At 45.8% G+C, this 19,844-nt stretch overlaps 1 protein-coding gene across 3 annotated transcripts in view; it reads right to left on the bottom strand.

The window, feature by feature from the left end:
* The window catches only part of BBS4 (Bardet-Biedl syndrome 4), a 47,347-nt gene that overhangs the window by 12,474 nt on the left and 15,029 nt on the right, over nucleotides 1–19,844 (bottom strand). The window contains exons 3-10 of one of the 3 annotated variants that reach the window (XM_051628391.1): nucleotides 13,885–13,964; nucleotides 9,254–9,317; nucleotides 8,392–8,503; nucleotides 7,730–7,802; nucleotides 5,490–5,543; nucleotides 3,579–3,706; nucleotides 1,585–1,639; nucleotides 636–704 (exon numbers count right to left, since the gene is read on the bottom strand). In XM_051628391.1, coding sequence (XP_051484351.1) covers nucleotides 636–704; nucleotides 1,585–1,639; nucleotides 3,579–3,706; nucleotides 5,490–5,543; nucleotides 7,730–7,802; nucleotides 8,392–8,503; nucleotides 9,254–9,317; nucleotides 13,885–13,964 — 635 coding nt within the window. Of the gene's footprint in view, nucleotides 1–635; nucleotides 705–1,584; nucleotides 1,640–3,578; nucleotides 3,707–5,489; nucleotides 5,544–7,729; nucleotides 7,803–8,391; nucleotides 8,504–8,991; nucleotides 9,067–9,253; nucleotides 9,318–13,884; nucleotides 13,965–19,844 lie in introns of those variants that run through there. The other 2 variants (XM_051628393.1, XM_051628392.1) reach the window with 2 other exon arrangements.

Below are 19,844 nucleotides of genomic sequence, written 5' to 3'. Positions count from 1 at the left end.
CAGAGATGATGGGAGGGCTGGAGCAGCTCTGCTCTGGTGACAGGCTGGGAGAGTTGGGGTGTTCAGCCTGGAGGAGAGAAGGCTCCAGGGAGACCTTAGAGCACCTTCCAGGGCCTGAAGGGGCTCCAGGAAAGCTGGGGAGGGGCTTGGGACAAGGGCAGGGAGGGAGAGGACAAGGGGGGATGGATGAAAACTGGAAGAGGGGAGATTGAGGTGAGACATGAGGAGGGAATTCTTGAGTGTGAGGGTGGTGAGACCCTGGCCCAGGTTGACCAGGGAAGCTGTGGCTGCCCCATCCCTGGCAGTGTTGAAGGGCAGGTTGGATGGGGCTTGGAGCAGCCTGGGCTGCTGGGAGGTGTCCCTGCCCATGGTAGGGGAGTTGGATCTAGATGATCTTTAAGGTCCCTTCCAAACCACTTCTGCCTCCTTCCCTCTCCCTACCTCCACACACAGCACACTCCCTGCCCAGGGAAAGGTCCCACAATGTATTTTGGAGGAAGCTTTCTGGGCACGATCCTTTCCAGCCCTTCCAGGCTAAGACCCCTGGATATAAATGGCAAAGCTCTGATACTGGAATTAGCTTTAAGAAGTGTTTCATCACCCTTCAGCTGGTTCATTCCCACTCTTCATCATACCTTGTAGTTGGTTGGGTCATAAGTAAGTGCATTTCCAAGGTGTTCAAAAGCCTTCTGGTAATCCCCACGCTGGGAAAAGAAGGAAATAAGCATCAGAAATTCAGGAACAGGAGGACCCTGTTTGGTCACTGGAATTTTTGGTTCAGTGAAAACAAATCTTCAGAGAAGTGGAATTCCAACCAGGATGCACCACTGTCCAGTGACTTGTGCGAGTAGCAGAGAGTGGGAAGGCTGTGGGGGCATCTTTAAATGACTGAGAGTGAGTCTGTCTCCAGAGAGATGACAAACCAAACACATGAAGCACAGCACAGAGACCTGGGCCTACGTTCACAGGGGGAATGTTACACTCAAGCTACTTTTATCTTACAGATCCCCCTTCCCAATCACATTCCCTTCTAAAACCACACATATTCTTTCAAGACATCCAAGGCTCCTATTGAATTCCCCTAACTCATGAGCAAGGCAATGTTTTTAGAGACCTACATTATATTTTTGAGCATCTAAATGGACAGGGAGATGCTTAAGGATGCCTTTGTTATTTAAATCTATTCCAATTTTCCTTGGACGTCCTTAATACTTGGACTTTCCTTAACATCACCAATTTCCTGGCTGCTTTTCTAGGAGAATGACTTGCTAGACTCCTGATCCAGAAGCAAGGTAATGACTAGTCATGTTCTCTTGTACTTGGAGGATTTATAACAGAACTAGGGCAGTTGCAAAACAGAATTGCTGGGCTGGCTCAGGTCCAGGAGATCAACTTGCTTTTAGCAGCAAAAGGCAAAAAAAAGCAGACACAGCAAAGCAAGCTCTGTCATGTGAAATGCAGTCCTTAGAGAAACACATACAAGTCATGGAAAGGTGGATAGAAATTAAGTCTATTGAAAAAAACCACAACCTTGGCCATTTTGAAAATTAAGAAGCTGATGGAAGAGGAAACAGTCTTCAGTACCTGCAAGTAGAGCAGCCCCAGGGTTGTCAGGAGGTCTGTGTTTTCTGGAGAAAACCTGCAACAGAAAAGCCAGAGTGTTGTGCTGTTTATTAGCCCTTCTAGAACTTATACTAGTATCACTCCAGCAAATTGTTATCATTAAATGCAAATATGGGAAGAATTGCCATCGTGGGGACTTCCTTTGAACACCATGCCACCTGAGGTTTCAAAATGTCTTCTAGGTATAACTGAGAAGCCAAGATGGCTCAGTGAAGCACATCTGGATGCATAACAGGATGATGTTGTTTTGTTAAGCTTCAAAGTGAGGCAGCATCAGTGGCCTGGAAATGCAAAATGTGATTTTCCATAGTCTCCCACGAACCACCCTGTAAATCCACCCCAAGCCTCTTGGGCCATGGAGGACAAGCAACCCTCAGCATTTCTGATGGATCTTAGGCAGGATCAATGTCAGACTTTTAATTGACCCTATAAAAACATTATAAACCTGGTTTCCCAGAGCAGCTGTGGGCTGCTCCCCATGGCTTTGTGTGCAGCACAGCACAGAGTGCTCAGCCAGGCACTGCCCACACACACCACCCAGCACAGCCAGACTTGACAACTTATGCCCCAAAGGACATCTCTTTTTTGATGACTGCAGCTCCCAGCCCTCCACTGCTGCTGTGAGGTTCACACAGCAATGTTGTGAAGCCTTTGAAAATCATCCCCATTCCCAGCAGCTTCTGAAGACATGAATAGGATGAGAACAACAAGGAAAAAGGAAAAGCAGAAGGAGACAGTGTACTTGTGGCCTCACTCACCCTAACAGAAGTAAGTTTGCAATTCCCTGCTCTCAAGGCTTAAGAAATCTAATGTGCACACTCACACTGGCACCTTGAAACCTCAACCAGAACAAAACTCCCTGTGCCTGATGGTACAGAAACACAGGGAAATGATCCTGGAGCTGGGAACAGCAGGCAAAATGTAACAGGCAGATTAGAAAGAGAAAAGAAGAAAAAAACCAGGAGTGAGGAAGAAGGGAGGGCAGGGGAGCACCAAGGTAAGTTACAAACCTGGTGAAGTGCTTAGCAAGGATTATTTATGTCATAAACATTGTAGATTAGTTCAAATATCTACCCAACCCAATATACTGTCACACAGCATCCAAAAGCAGATGTGGAAGGGCAAAGTCCATGAAAGGAGCCAGTACAAAATGTAGGTCCACCTGTGGCTCCCAACAGGTTCCTGCTTTCTTTAGTGTTCTCCATTACACAACTACATTTTCAAAGCACTGGTAAATCAGATGCTCAGGAATGCCCTAAAACAAGATAGATCAAGACTGAGAAACAGTGACAGGATGGGAGGAGCCCACTGTGCACCAACCTGTCTCCAAGCTGCCTACTCACACACTTTCAAACACTAAGCCCTCCAAGTGATTTCACAGTCTGTGAAACCCAGCCACTAGTTTCTGACAGACAGTTGGGGCTAGAGAGACACCCGAGGTTAGATCTTTTTGTAGATAAACCTTTGGGATTTATGAACTCAGTTTTGGATGGGTTTGCTCCCAGGCATCTCTGTCCATTTCTTTTTGCACTTTTGTTTGGCAGACCTTCAAACAGCTCCCTTCTTCCCTGACACACTGTCAGCAGGAAGAGGACTATAGCTGAGAGCAGACACAGCTGAAGAGCTTGGAAGTGTCATCTTTGCACAGAGACACTATAATTACCATCAGCTTTTTAATCATGTCCTCAATTCAGATCTGGGACACCAAACAAATTTCTCCTGGCATAGGATGGGACATGGACAGATAGAAAAAGGGATACAGAATCACAGAATCATCCTGGCTGGAAGGGACCTTGAAGATCATCGAGTCCAACCACAACCTAAATCCCCCTGCCATAACCTAAAGTACTCGTTCAGTGCTTAAATCATGTCCCTAAGCACTGTATCTACATTTCTTTTAAATACATTAAATATTAAATATATAAAATATAATAATATATTAAACATATTCTTACTCTACTGCTTTCTTATAGACTTCAATGGCTTTATCCACCTCCCCCTCCAGTAGGTGAATCTTCCCCAGCATCATGTAAGTCAGATCATGTCTGTTGAGCTCCAGGGCATTGTTTAGCTGGTCTTGTGCCTAAACACACAACCATAGGTAATAAAAAAATAACATGAGTGATTACAGAGACCTCAGTGAAGCAACAGCCCACAGCAACCCCCAGCAGCTGTGAAAGGGAACAGCTAAAACCCCCTAAGCCCACAAAGCCCTGCCAGCACAACCCTGCCTGGTTCATTGCTGGAACAAGTTCTGCATCAGGAGCCACGTGCTTTTAAGGACAGAAAAAGGCAACGTGGGTGCTTCAAGCCAAGAGGCAATGACCCCCCAAGGAGGAGAGGAGCACAGGCCTGTTGCTGTATTTGAATTTGCTTGGTTTGAGGGAATCTCCAGATGTGTGAGGTTAACAGGAACATGACAGCTTATTCTTCACTCAAATGATCATTCCAGCAATGAGCGTGGATTGCCAAGCAAACCAGAGGAATGAATCAGCTCCTGTCAGACACACCCATCCCCTCCAACAGGAGACATCTCGAAGCCTGTATTCCTCTGAATTCCTCAGGCCCAGCCAGCAGGGCAGCAAAGAGCCCTTGCTGTCTCTGAACACCTGATATATCAGAAAGAGAAACTCTGGCGCAGCACTGGAAGTCTGTAATGTGTGCTCTTTGTGACCAGCAGCTCCTGAAGAGACAGTCAGCACCAAGGCCTTTGCTTTGTTTTAGGTGTCCTCATGGAAGTATTGGTGACCAGTAGAGCTCAGACATATGGACAACCTGAGGAGCCAGCAGTTCCAGTTAGGAAGGCATTACTGCAGACAACAAATCCCAAGTATGAACCTGTACTGCAGAGCTTCCCACTCCGCAGGGATGCCTGGAACTGGGAAGGCAGCAGGGGTTTGCTGCAGGGGCCACAGCACTCAGACACAGCAGCTGTTGCTCCAAACTGGGAACTCAAGCTTTTTAAACATTGTTTTTTCCCCTTATAGTGTAACCCCACTGGATCAGAGACAGCTCAGTGCTCACCACGAGCACCATGGGGAGGGTTCAGTGAAGAGCTGGGTATGGTGTGCTCAGACATGGGAATAAAACTCCACCTCCAGCTTCCAATAAGTTTTTTATTAGCTACAAAGCTACCAAAGTTAGTGCTGCCCTCACAGCAGCTCTGCTCCTTTGTGACTTTTACTCCAGGTTTAGTGCAAAAGGGGCTTCAGACACAGGAGCAAATCCTCTCCATGGAAGGAAAAAGGTGCCTGCTGCACCTCCAGCAAACAAACTCCATAACTATTTTCACTGAATCCTGCTGGACCCAAGGAGGATTTTTCCTTCAGAAACTCTGCATGTGGTGCAGCAGTTTGAGCTGTGCTGGGGAGGTGGTTTGGGTCTTCACCACCACACTTCTTTAAGAAGATGGAACTAGCATGTTCTGAGGACTGCTGCTCCTCAGAAAACCAGCAGTGTTTGTGGCTATGGTTTTAAAAGGCTTGGAAACAGTAGGAGCCCTTGTTGGAGCACAGCTGGTTTTCTGTCCAGCTTGAGGTGGCTCTTTTGAGGTTTCTCAAACAGCATCTTTACAACCAGAAAAACTCTCTGAAAAATCCCAGTTCAGAAGAAGCCTCCTGGCCAGCCACAAGGCTAACCTCACTTTCCCTCTTACCCAACTTCACTAGCTTGCAGCTGACCCAAAGTAATTCAACATGCAAGTTTAAACAGACAGCTCACAAACTTTGGCTCTCAGAAGAAAATGCTGAAGCAAAAAAGAATTCCTTAATACCTATGACTGCAAATTACCTACTTCAAACTAGCAGAGAGTGAAATTTTGGGCCACTCTGCTTCCCAATTGTCAGGTAGGTTAAGATGAATGTTACCTTGTTGAAATGTTTCAGATGCATGTAGCACACACCCAGGTTGTGGCTGATCTCCTGGAAAAAAATCAACAAACACAAGAAAACCCCCCAAACCAAATCAGCACGAGGTCTGAGACACAGGCTGCACAGTCTGTCAGTGAGAAAAGTCATCACTGACCTGGATGGGGAGACCCCCTGTGCCTGCCCACACCCCTCTGGCTTTGTGAATCATAGAATCACACTGGTTTGGGTTGGAAGGGACCTTAAAGATTATCCAGATCCAAACCCCCTGCATGGGCAGGGACACCTCCCACCAGCCCAGGCTGCTCCAAGCCCCATCCAACCTGCCCTTCAACACTGCCAGGGATGGGGCAGCCACAGCTTCCCTGGGCAACCTGGGCCAGGCTCTCACCACCCTCACACTCCAGAATTCCCTCCTCATGTCTCACCTCAATCTCCCCTCTTCCAGTTTTCATCCCTTCCCCCTTGTCCTGTCCCTCCCTGCTCTTGTCCCAAGCCCCTCCCCAGCTTTCCTGGAGCCCCTTCAGGCACTGGAAGGTGCTCTAAGGTCTCCCTGGAGCCTTCTCTTCTCCAGGCTGAACAACCTCAACTCTCTCAGCCTGAAATCAGATAAACATAAAAATTCAAGTTGCTTCAGGAATCTACAGGCTTAAGTGTGATTGTACACAAAAGACTACAGACCACTGAGACAAAAAAAAACAAGGATGGTCTCTTTGGAGAACAAGGAGCAAAGCCTGGTTTCTTCACTGAGATGCAACTCCCATCTTGGGAAGCTGAAAAGCAAGATCCACCAATTCCTCATTTCTATTCTGGTGAGCATCTCACAGCTTCATCAGTTTAGACAGCCTTGACCTTTAAGAGGAAACTCTCTTATTTCCCCATTAGCCCTCTTAAATGATATTTTCCTCCACATAGTCTCTCCAGTTGTGGAGAACAGCAAGGAATCAGTAACTCCTGGTTAGAGCAGCTTGCAGGAGACACACAAGGGAAGGGCACAGGCTGGTTCTACTGCCAGTGCTGAGCCAGGGAGGGGAAAAAAGTCACCAAAATAGCCACTGCCATCTGCCTGCTGCAGGGGTAAACAGGGTGAGAGAACAAGCACATTCTGTGGGTAGCTCAGCCTGGGGAATGGAGGCTTGAAAGAAGACCCAGGGTACAAAAGGTTTCTGAGTTGTCTGGCAAGGTCAGTAATACCAAACATCTTCTTGCACCAAGCCAGAAGTTTAGATGTACTGAGCATCAAAAGGATGGCTGGAGTCAGCAAGTGCCTGATGGCTGAGGAAAAGGGATCACATGGAGCAAGTGAAAGAAACACTTCCCCAGGCAGAACTATCACCTGCAGAAGGCTGCCCACAGCTAACTCCAGCCATGTCCTCTCTCCTCTCACCCACTGTCACACCTTCCCCTCTGCAAAGCTCTTCTTTCACTTTCTGTCTTCTCCTATAGAAGCTAATTTCATTCTTGTGCCTGGAGCTACCAGCCTGCACTTTGCCAGAACAGGTAATCTTGGTAGGTAACAGGTAACCCTCTCCGAGAGTTTGAGGGTCATCTTTTTCAATGGGGTTTGGCATTACAAAAGGATTCCCAATTATTCAAGTAGGTTTCAGTGATAACTCAGGGCTTCAAAAGAGGGAGGTACTTCCCATTCTTTCCTTACTGTACATAGATACATGGCTGTGTTAATACTGATGCTTTGCAAAGCTCAACCATGTTGCTTGATCCTCTGTGCTCCAAGACAAGGTGTGGGATTTTGCAGTAGAAATGATGTCTTGCTCCTGTGATCCTTGAAGAAGGAAGATTGAGGTGAGACATGAGGAGGGAATTCTTGAGTGTGAGGGTGGTGAGACCCTGGCCCAGGTTGCCCAGGGGAGCTGGGGCTGCCCCATCCCTGGCAGTGTTGAAGGGCAGGTTGGATGGGGCTTGGAGCAACCTTGTCTAGTGGGAGGTTTCCCTTTCCATGGTAGGGGAGTTGGATCTAGATGATCTTTAAGGTCCCTTCCAACCCAAACCATCCTGGGATTCTATGATCTAAACCAGATGCTGCAAAGGCTCTTTGGTGCTCGTGAGCCTGTGCTCAAAGGCAGTGCCTCTCAGCCCTGCAGCTCCTCCTCTGCCCAGCTTGCAAGCAGCATCACCTCACCTCTGCTTGCCCCAAGTTTGCAGCTGCCTTCATAGAGCTGCAGAAACATCTGCAGAAACATCTGCAGACTGCAGTAACCTGCCCTCACTGCAACACTCACCCAGTCCTTCTCATCGAGTTTAGCTGCTTCGTTGTACACTTCGATGGCCGCCTTGTGCTTCCCCAAAAGAAACCTGCAAAAGCATTTCAAGAGTTATTTTTTCTTGCTCTGAAAGCCTGCTGTGCAGCCACCATCACCTTTGCCAGTGAGAAATGATGCTATTTGCTAGTTCTCCAGAGGCCTGCGTGAGGAGGCCCGAGAAGTTTACAACCTCAGCAGTATTTTGACTGAGCACTGCTCTCTTTCAGGGCCAAGGTCATCAATCCTCAGAGACACTCCCTGGTGTTATTGGGGAGGCAAGGAGTGAATTCAGGGGCTCTGCAGCCTGACTTTGCCTCAAAGGAAAAAGACAGGTGATCAAACCAGACTCCCAGAGACAGAAAGGGGTCTGCAGGGCAAGGTTACACAGCTCTGGAGCTGGAAACCAGTGTCACCTTTCTTGCTTAAAGCAAAACAAAAGAAGACAAGACAACTGCAGCGAGGTAGACATCAGAGGTTTTGCTTTTAAGGGCAGCCCACGCTTCTAGGAGCCAATTCAGGAGCTGATAAGAAGGAAGCATGTTTGGAATTAAGCCTGGGACTTCATTTGATGCCTGGGAGAAAAACAAAACAAAGAAGGTCCTGGGTGGCACATCAAAGGGAGACAATAAAGCAGCACTCACAGCGACCGTGCCACCTGCTTGAGGTTGTCAGCGCTCCGAGGGTTCAGGATGGAACATGTCTGAAAAAGTTCCAGAGATTCTTGAATTTTCCCCTCCAAGCGAAATATCAAAGCTGTAAAACAACATATAGCAGGGAAATCAGTCCATTATCTGCAGGAACAACGTGCCTCTCTGACAGCAGGGACAGGAGGGGAGCACAGAGAGATTATAACAACGCTCCTTTGGTCCTGCCCCCTGAAAGGCAGAAGCTGTGTCTGAGGGCAGGAGGACACCCCAGCCAAGGACTCCTGCCTGCTTGGAATAATTTCTGGTTTTCAGGATACAGGCAGCTTTGATCCGTGGCAAAATCCTCATTAAGATTTCTCCCCCCATCCCAACTTCTCCAGGCTGCAAGATGTCCTTGGCCAACAAATTTCACCCATCCCTCATGGCACCTCAAACTGCAATGCCAAGTTTTGCGGGGCATTTTTTAGGGGACAGAGGGCAGGAGAGGAAGAGCACATTTAGAGCAAACAGGAGGACAACAACCACCTGAGGCCAGTAGCTCTACCAGAAAACGTGCATCTCTAATACAGCCAAACACACAACCCAAGCACACACCAACACAGGGAAGGCCAAGAGCCCATTGTCCAACGAGGAGTCGATGACAAACTCCTCCATATGGAGACAACAGAACATCTCATCTGGCCATCCATGTGAAAATCCCAAACTTCCAAACTAGACCTAGCAAGGAGGAAAAAAGCCAAATATTTTTTATATACCAATTTGGTATTTTTATAATCTGTTTCCCTTCTTATTGCTCCCTGTGTCTCAAACCAGAAGTAAGTTGCTTTAGCAGAATTAAGGGAGCCCCCCTGCCTACCTTGAACGTAGACTGCATATTCACACAGCCCGTGGGACTCCTGGAGCTGCTCTTTGATGACAGCCTGAAAGGACAAAGTGCACAGAGTACATTCCCAAAGCAGCCTCCATCACCAAACAGCCCATTAGCTGGTTCACTCTTACCCCACCCACGTGGCAGCTCTCAGGAGAACAGAAACCCTTCAGATAATTCAATAAAAGCAACCCCTGTGAAAGCAAATGGATTCCTGACTGACCAAATACCTTCTGCAACCTTTTTTTGGGGAATTTTTTGGATGTGCTGCATACAGCTGTGGTGGATCTGTGTCTACTGCAGAATGTCTTAATGCAACTTGAGTTCAAACATCAGACAATGTGTGGATCATAGAACTACAGGGGTTGGAAGGGACCTCTGATGATCATCAAGTCCAACCTCTCTGCTGCAGCAGGAACACCCAGGGCAGGTCACACAGGAATGTGTCCAGATGGGTCTTGAAAGTCTCCAGAGAAGGAGCCTCCATAACCTCTCTGGGTAGCCTGTCCCAGGGCTCTGTCACCCTCACAGAAAAGAAGTTTCTCCTCATGTTGACGTGGAACTTCCTGTGTTGTCACTCGGTGTCATTTCCCCTCGTCCTGTCACAGGCACCACTGAACAGAGACTGGCCCATTCTTGACACCCACCCTGCAGATATTTATAGACATTAATAAGGTCCCCTCTTAGTCTTCTCAAGACTAAACAGCCCCAGGTCTCTCAGCCTTTCCTCATATGACAGATGTTTCAGTCCCTTCATCATCCTTGTAGCCTCTGTTGGACTCTCTACAGCACATCCCTGTCCCTCTGGAACTGGGGAGCCCAGAACTGGACACAACACTCCAGATGTGGTCTTACTAGGGCAGAGTAGAGGGGGAGGAGACCCTCCCTTGACCTGCTGGCCACACTGTTCTTAATGCATCCCAAGATCCCTCGTGGCTCTCTTGGCCAGAAGGGCACATGGCTGTCCTATGGATAACCTGTTGTCCACCAGGACTCCAAGGTCCTTCTCCATGGGGCTGCTTTCTAGCAGGTCAACCCTTCATCTATACCAGTGCATGGGCAGAGCTTTTCCTGAAGTGATGTAGCAGAGGTATCACCCAGGACATGAGAACTACAACAGGTATTTAATCAGGATTTGTGCTTGGAAAAGTTAATATGGATACAAAATTTGTAGCTAGTTGCTGCAAAATATTATAGTAGAATGTTATAAAAGTGGTAAACTGACAATATTTTAACAGAGTTAATGACAGATTTGGTTGCAGTCACAGAAACCACAACCCCACACAGAATAAAGGCTCTGGACTGTGGCTGGGAAACCTAGAATAGGACCCAGAAGAGGGCAAGTTCCTCACTGTGCCAGTGGCACCCTTTAAGCATGTCTTGGTTCATTCCTATTACCAAAGATAATGAGATATTCCCTGGGGAAAACACCACAAGGAATCTCTGAAAGCATCCTCTGCTGATGAGGGTATCTACTCTGGGCCCTCTGTCAGGAAATAAATTGAATTGGAGCAACTGCAGCTGAGTCACTGAAAGCCACGTGAATAAATGAGGAGAACATGAGAAAAGGAAGGAGAAAAAACTTGGTGAAAATGGAAATTCTTGCTGGCTCCATTCCTGCAGCTGACAGTCTGGGGTGTGGGTAGAGTTTGGCTCCACTCCAAAATTCTAAAACTGGTCAAAAAGAGTGACTTAGGGAGAATGAGCCCTGTGGCTACAACACAAGCACATCATTTCTGCTCTGAAAATCCTCTCTTGCTGGAAGTGGAAGAGACAAAGTAGAGAAATGAAGATTTCTGGGCTGGCAATAACCTGGTGCTCATCTGGCACTTGGGCCAAGTGTAGGAGCAGCATCAGCAGCCCCTGCCTCTGAGATGGATATAAAAGAAGGACCTGAAAGCCAGAAGGAAAACTGACCCACAAATACAGCACATGGGAGGAAAGGGCAGTGAAGGCCCGGGGGGGAGGGGGGGATCACTGAGAATCCTCATTCGTAGAAAGAAGACTAAGCAGAGGAAGGAAAAGGATGAGCAAATCCATGCTGCTCTTCCCCCACATCTGTACCTGCTAATATTTCAACAAGAGACCCTCCACAAGCCACATTTCAGTCTTTGCAAAGCAGGTTATTACAAGACAACACAGATATAAACAAGCTTTTCCTGAATGCAGAGACTCCATGTTGCTCCATGTACATAAACCCAGTTTCTCAGAGCAAGAGAGGGCAACAGAGAGCTATCTATCTTTTAGAGAGATCTGATTAATTCTGTAAGCCCTAAAAAATCCCACAGCAAAAGGCCTTGAGCTGAGAAATATGATCTGTATTCCCAGCTTTTCCTCCCAAGTTTATTTAACTCACTGACAGAATTCAGATATACTGGCAGGAGACCAAGGAGCGTGAGCAATTTTAATTAATTAAAAGCATCTGGTAATGTTAATAATTCCTTCCTTGCACATCACAGCAGCACAACATCTCTGTTGTGAAAACTGGTTAGGGGGCAGGGCTGGAGCTGATGCTGCAAGCAGAAAGCACAGTTTATTGGCTTTGCATGCAAGGAGCAAGAGCTGAGTGATGATCACAGCCCTGGTTCCTCCCCAGTCTTGTCTCTGCTTTGGCAGGGGTTGCTGCAGCCACAGGCTCCAGGGGATCTTTGTCTTGCATCTCACTGAGCTGGGGGAGAGGCAAATCAAACAGCTCACACGATTAATCTCTCACTGTAATGAGCAGCAAAAGCTTGGCAGCACCAGCACAGACCCAGGAGTGGCACTGTAGGGGTTAAAATCCATTTAATACCTTCACTTTGGGGAGCTAACATTGGTAAACAAACCATTTTTCTTGGCCTTTTACATCATTCACAAATATGGCAGCTTCTAAAATCGTATTAGAGAGAAGGAATTTCAAAGCATTGAGAGGAAAAGAAGGCCTGGTGAGACTCAGACCAAAATTAACAGCATTACAGGTTACGTGTTTCTTTTTGAGCCTTAAAAGAAAAATTAATGGACTCAAGGAATGCCCAAACTACATTGAAATCAGGGTGTTTACAGCAACTTAAAAGCACTGGCAATACTGTCAATACCTGGCTTGGTTTGAAGGTGTTAGTCCCAAATAGCATGTTTGACACTGTGTTTGCTTATCACATCTAAGAACAAGGACCCAGGACATCCAGGTAAGATCCATCACCCCACATAACACCAGTGCAGAGAGACAGAGACTGCCAGAGGACAGGTCAGCCCACCTAAGATCTGACCTGCCTTTTGGATTTTGTTTTTATTTCTTTTGAATCACCCATCATATCTCCATGACTGACAAAGCAACCTGGCACGCTGAGGTTCCTATGTTCTTTGGGACAAATCCAGACTTCTGAGCACACATCCATCACAGCTGGACCAAAAGGATGGAAGATCATTTAATGAGCTACAGTCTGGTGCCAAACTCCTCCAACTTTACTGCAAAGCCCCTGTTTTGTGAGCCCTGAGGAAAGGCTTTGCTGCCTTTTACTTTGACAGCTACTGCAAAGCTGACCTGCCAAGCAAAAGAGGATTAGCTGCCTCCTCTTTCTTTTTTCTTCCCATATTTTGCTTGCTTCTGTGACTGATGAAGATGTAGAGAAGTCAATGTTGCCATTAGATCACCCACGTGGTGATTTTCTGTTTTCCTGAGCCCTACATCTGCTCTGATTCTCTATCCCACCACAGAAACAGTAAAGACACACAATCAGAGACCAGACAAATGCAGTCAGATCAACACAAAAGGAAAACATTTTTCTATTTAGATTGCTAGGCCAACTTCTGTTTATTTAAACCAAGATCTGAGGAGAGATCTCTCTGCTGATGATACAACCCTCCAGCTGCATTAATTAAAAGCTAAATTAGTTCCCTCCAGCCTGCCACTTTCCTAAACACCCCCAGGAGTTCTCCAGCAGACAGACAAGTCCTGACCAACCCTGGTGTTTCAGAAGCAAAAAAGCCTTCTCAGATCTTCTCTGCACATCACAGATACAGAAAGGCAACCCTTACTCCCCTTCTCCTGCCCACTGGCACACCATCTTCAATAGCCCCTGTTCTTTTTATCAGGAAAATGCACCAATTAATAATACATTTGCCATTTCCTGAGTGCACTTACTATTATAACCTCAAACAAACAGGCACTTCCAAGCCACCCAGCAGAAATTACATCTGTCATGTGTAAAATGAAAGAACTTTGTCCAAGGGCAACCAAGATCTTTTTGGTTTTTTTAGACTTGGTAGTAATGTTTTACTCACTTGAAGTGTTTTCCCTAGTGTCTCTGTTGTACCATCAAGAGACTTGACTGTGGAACTGCATAATTATCAGTTTGGAAGACCCTATCTATCACTTGGGACAAGAGAGGTTTGCAATTCTTTCCATTTTTCCACTCCCAAAGACCCCCTGAGCTTCCAGGTTGCTAGAGAACTACAGGCAGGAGATTTGATAGTAGCCAAGGATTTGAGCACATTAACTTTATTTTACTTTTCTTTCCTCCTGGCCCTCTTATTCCAAAAGAAGTCAGGAAAGAGGGTGGTTTGAAAACTGATATGAAAACTAATGTTTCATAACGTTAGTAAAATACCTCCCAACGCACAGTCCCCAAAGCAGCTCTTACCTTGCACTCCTCGTAGTCTCTGTGAACATACAGCAGGTAGATCAACCAGTTTTTCCTCTCTAGGACTGGTAACTCGGGTGCTACAAATGTAAAATATTAACAGAACACAGGAAATCAGGCTGAGCAGCAGGGCAACCAGGCACAGCACAGAGATATTCTGAACCACCCACAACTGATTCAAGAACTGCCGTTGCACCGGGTGGTGCAATCAGTCACTCCATTTGAAGCCTGGTGTGTGGACATACAACCAGGATCCAGTTTGATTTTACTTTTCAAACAAAACGCATTGCTCAGGATAGACACTAAATAAACCTCTCAGCAGAAAACTACCATCATGAAAGACCTGAGGGATCAGCTTCTTGGTGCAGTTACTGGAGCCAACAGCTCCAAGCATCAACTACACACGTTTTAATCCAACATCACTGCTGTTCTGATGAAATTGTTTCTTCCAAACATGCAAGAAGCAGCTTGGGGGAAACAAGCTGGATTTGCATTTTGGAACTAAGGCAGAAGAATCAAAGGTCTTGAAAATAAATTTCTGGGAGTGAACAAGAAGGAAACGGGCAATACACACAAGAGGAGATTTTGGAGATGTTGCTGGTCAGAAGGTGTGAATAATTTAAGGAGGTCAAACTTAGTTCTTTGAAACTGTGAAGGAACCAGGAAACATCACAGGTCTGAGATACTGTGAAGCTACTGGCAGAAAAACATATTTGATGCAGTGGAGGACAAAGACTTGTGCCCCAGCATTTCAATCCAAAGGAGCTTGCAGCAGTAATTATGGCACATCACGAATGGATGTTGCTTAGTGATATTCACGTTGGGTTTCAAAGTTGAACACGCTGCTGTGCATTTCATTAAGGCTCGAAATGTATTGCTTGTTACTCATGTCTACAGTTCAGATCCCGGTGGCTGAGATGTAACCATAGCAACTGGCAAGAAAGCTTGATGTCTGCAAGTCAATATTATGACAGAAGTGCAGAAGCACAGGAGTGTGGAAGGAGCCAGGGCAAGGAGGGCGATACAGAAACACAGAATCATTCTGATTGGAAAAGACCTTTAAGATCATCGAGTCCAACCATAACCAAACTCTACCAACAATTAACCCAATTCTGCCAAGCCCAGTGCTTAACCCACATCCCTCAGCACCATATCTACACGTCTCTTAAACACCCCCAGGGATGGAGATTCACCCACCTCCCTGATACAGCCCCAGGCCCAGCCCCGTGGAGCCCAGCACAGACCCCCAGCACCAGGGAAGAGGCAGGCTCAGCTTCCTGCAACCCAGAGCAGAAGGTATCATTTGAAGAGGTCCACAGTCCCCTCTGGCCCTGGCAGCACAGGTCATCATCAGATGTAAGAAAGAAGCAACTCTGAAGCTGGAAGGGCTAAACCACACCAGGAAATGTTACCAGTGCAAAGTGCTTTTATCTTTTAGGAACACTGAGCTTGAATCACACACAAACTGCACCCTGGCTTGTAGCAAACACATCTCTCAAGTCACACAATCACAGAATTGTTCTGGTTGGAAAAGACCTTCAAGATCATTGAGTTCAACCATAACCCAACTCTACCAACCCATTTATCCAACTCTACCAAGTTCAGAGCTTAACCCACATCCCTCAGCACATCTACACATCTCTTAAGCACCTCCAGAGATGGAGACTCAACCACCTCCCTGGGCAGCCTGGGCCAGTGTTTAATGACCCTTTCAGTGAAGAAATTGTTCCCAAAATCCAATCTAAACCTCCCCTGGCACAACTTGAAGCCATTTCCTCTTTTTCTGTTGCTTGTTCCTTGGGAGAAGAGAGAAGTGTACCAGGCTCTCCTCCACAATTCACACCAAGTCTTGTATCACTGAGAGCACTTAAAACCAACTAGAATTTCTTCTGTTGCTGAAGTTGAAAAAAATGTGTAAAGCCATTCTGGTTACATTGGATTTTCTCCTTATATTCCAGAACATTCAGTCAGATTTATAGTAGAGCTGAGATTTAAGTGTGCACTCCAGCAATTTAAGGTCAAATACCTTATAAAGAAGGTTCAATTACCCTAGAAACAAACAGAAAAATCACAGTCCAAACAAAAAATAAATCCAACCAAGATAAGCTTACAGAAATGCACAGATTAGGGATCCAAATCTTCTCAAAATCTGCTCTGCTGTGAGCTATCTGGGTCTTATAAGAAGGGCATTTTTATATGTGTGTTCCCAGATCAGATTAATTGAGTTCTGATGTTCTCTATTAGTCCTTCTCACAGTGAAACCATGAATGGAAGAGTTAGGAGACTGCCTAAATAGCTACAAATTGATTGAAAAAACACCATTTAATGAAGAGTCTGGAGGGCTGCTGCTCTGAAGCCCACTGACAGATGAATTAACAGATTTGTAATGACTTCCCTGTGTAAGTTGTTACAGGTGCCAGGCTTTGACTGAACTCTCTTTTCCAAGAAACAGGGCACTTGTGGATGCTGGAAATGCACTGCAGAAAGAGGCCAGACTTGGGTGATCTCCCTGCATAGTGTCTCCTCCTGCCACCATCTGATAGGAAATACTGAACCAGACACGTCTTGAGCACTTCTTGCTCTCTTTTCTAAGCAACATCTGCAAATTCTACTAAGCCATAAAAATTTTTATTACAGTCAAAATTAAAGTATACTTTGCCATCCTGTGCCTTAAAATTACAAAATCCTGCATCATTATATGCAATGAAAGCTACCTTAAATAGGGATTAATCCCTGTTAAGACCCTCCAGACATACCCCACCTGCTCTCCAACCCTCTGTACCTCCTCACTGGGATGTTAAAAAAGAAATACAGAACAACGTTCAACATTAAAATCTACAGAAAAGCTACCTGGCTGGGGTGTGCTGCTAGCTGAGATGGAAAAGAGTAAATTATTTTAGAGCCTAGAGAAATGTTTTGGGCTAAGAGGACAGTCTATCAGTGAGGGGATGGAAGATGGGCTGTTTAATTCCTAAAGGAAAGAGCTTTTTCACACTTTTAAGACCAGAGGGACATTATACTCCACTCCCACGCTAGGAAACGCCTGCTGAGAACAGGGCTAGGAAAGAAGAATTGCTGAAGGTCAGAGTGCTGAGCAAAGTATCAGGCTGCAAAAGAAAAGAATAAAACAAACACTGCCTGCCTTCTGGGGCCAAGACTGCAAAACCCAGAGGAGTTACCTACAAGAGCTGGGCTGGAGAGAAAACAGGGAAATCAAAACACACCACGAGCCGCAGAAGCGAAGGGCACTCACATCTGCAGAGATAAAGCAGCTCTGCTTCCCTGGTGATACCAGCTGAGGATAACCATGTGGAACTGGGGAAACACAAAGGGTTTTTATGCTCCTAAAACTAATTTGGAAATAGCAACAAACCTGTTTGAGAAGACTTTACCCTCCTTTTCTCTTTTCTTTTTACTTACACCAAGTAAATTGCAAAAAGGCAAATGATTCTGATGTCTTTCTAAAAAGGTGTCTAGATGAATTCACAAAGGAAGGTGAATGTTATATCTGAATACAAAGCAAACACAGAAGAAATTCACAGAAGAAAGCTGATAAGACTCCTTGAGCCTATTACAGAAAGAAAATGTGAATGGTTTGACCCCTTCTCTGAAGAAATCCAACATAAACAACATGAACCAAAACTGGTGTGGAACCCACAGAGGACAGAGAAGAAGAACACAGAAATTGTCAAGAAATCAATAAATTTGACACAGGAACATGTCTGATCCCCCAAAAAAGGGGTGAGAAAATTTGCTTCACCCTGGCTCAAACCAGGACAGGTAGTAAAGGATTATTATCCAGCACTATACTCAGATGCAGAAAGAAGTAAAGCAAATTATTTATACACCTCTCAACCGTATCAATCTACATTTGTTTTCCCACAAAAGCACTGAGATACCTACTTCTGGAGCATTGATCTCCCTCAGGTTTGCTCCCCCAGCCTGCTGATAAGGGCTGTCCCAGTGCAATAGGTTACTGCATTTTTCTGAAGAAAAGGAAAATACAAATCCCTGGCTTCTGGGGACTCTTAACTACAGATAAATGGAAGAAAACAACTCCAGAGAAAGGGAATTAAATATTCTCTGCCTTCTGAAAGGACTCAATTCAATACCCACTGATCCTAATATCCATGTATTTTTTCCAGGTTTAATAATTACCAACAGAATGCCCAAAAAAACCACCCCACACAGACGATGAGTGCTGCTTAGCTCTTGCTGCACTGGCCTGAACAGCAACATAAGGCTGGACCAGGCCACGGGGGCTGCCACGAGGGGCAGAGGAACAGAAAGAAGCACAGGCAGAACACCTCAGCTTTCCCAAGTACAAGGATGCTGGGAACAGTGGAGGCTCCACACGGCATCTACTGGTTTGCAGTCTCCCACTGATTAGAGCCAGGAACACACTCAGCCACAACCTCCTCGCTCAGGAGGTTGCTGCACAGGGACAGGCTGCTGCTTTGGGCCTTGCCAGGTGGAGCTGAGCACATTCCTCAGGCTCCTCAGGCTGCCTACACTGCAATGTTCCTCCTTCTTCAATAGAATCATACAATCCCAGGCTGGTTTGGGTTGGAAGGGACCTTAAAGATCACCCAGATCCAACCCCCTGCATGGGCAGTGACACCTCCCACCAGCCCAGGTTGCTCCAAGCCCCATCCAACCTGACCTTGAGCACTTCCACGGATGGGGCAGCCACAGCTTCCCTGGACACAAACCTGCAGAAGTTTTTCATACATAACTGCTGTGGATTACATGAAGACATTTTTCTTTGTCACCTTCCGCAGAGCCCTCACAAACAATCCAGGCACTGCTGGGACACAGGGACACAGGTTAGGAAATAGTACTTTAGACCATTCAAGCAGTGGAGGAAAAAAAAAATAAACCCACTACTTTCTGTATATCAATCTGCTCAAGGACCAGCCCAAGAAAATGCAGTTGTCCAAAAACATGGTATCTCCAGTGAGAAGGGTTTATAACTGGTATAATTATCTTTCAGCCTCCCTTTTCTGGGATTACAAAAATCTGGCCTTATTAAGCAACTGCGACTGGGAGCCAGGCACAAATATGTAATTAAATACCTCAGTCAAGAGACATGCCAGTTTCTTTGAAGTGTTTTGATTGAATTCAAAGGGGAACCCATCTGATTCCCCTCTTTTCTCAGTGGCCAGTGATTGATTGCACAACCCACTCCCAGCACTGTGATTTTTCTTTCTGACAAAGCTCCTTTAAGGAAGTCACTGGAGCAGAAACCCCGACAGAATCGGAGCAAGATCATCAGGTTTGTATCTGTGCTGCCCTATCATCACTCTCTGCTTTATTCATCCTCTTTTAGATTTTCCTCAAAGGACTGAAAGAAAAATAATCAGAGTTATGCCTTTTTTTTTGTGTAAACCTCGCTAGGAAATGATTTTGTGCTTGCATCTTCATATTGGGTAATTATAGCTTAGAGATGAACTATCAAACAGTGGGTTTAGATTTAATAAAAGGGTTTTGAAATGGCTGTGAAGAGAGAGAAGGAAAAAAACAGCTCTGGAAAGCTCCCATGAAATTTCATAGGGAAAACAATGGCTAAAGCACTAGGTGTTCTCCACCCAAGCTGAGTGGAAAGAGCCTGAGCCCCAGTTCACTCCCCAACCCTCCAGCTTTGCAATCCAGTCTGCACTGAATGAGCAAGAGCAGCAAGAAGAGCCTGGAGGAGGAGGAGGAGAGAAGCAAATCTTGAGAAGACACAAAGAACAGACCAAAATCCATAATAATGTAAACAACAAATAACGTACAGCACAAGATGACAGAAAACCTTCAGAAAATTAATTATTTTACTTTTTTTTATTCTACAGTAGCCTCATGAGCCAGGGTCTGATCCGTTGGGACAGATACCACCTACATGGGTTAAATTATCCCAAAGGCCTGATTTGGATGCTGACTCAACTGTCCCTTTCCAAATCCTAATAAAAAATTGCATG

The sequence above is a fragment of the Apus apus genome, chromosome 10 (genome assembly GCF_020740795.1).
Source record: "Apus apus isolate bApuApu2 chromosome 10, bApuApu2.pri.cur, whole genome shotgun sequence".
Lineage (NCBI taxonomy): Eukaryota > Metazoa > Chordata > Aves > Apodiformes > Apodidae > Apus > Apus apus.
This window is presented reverse-complemented; position numbering and strand designations above follow the sequence as displayed.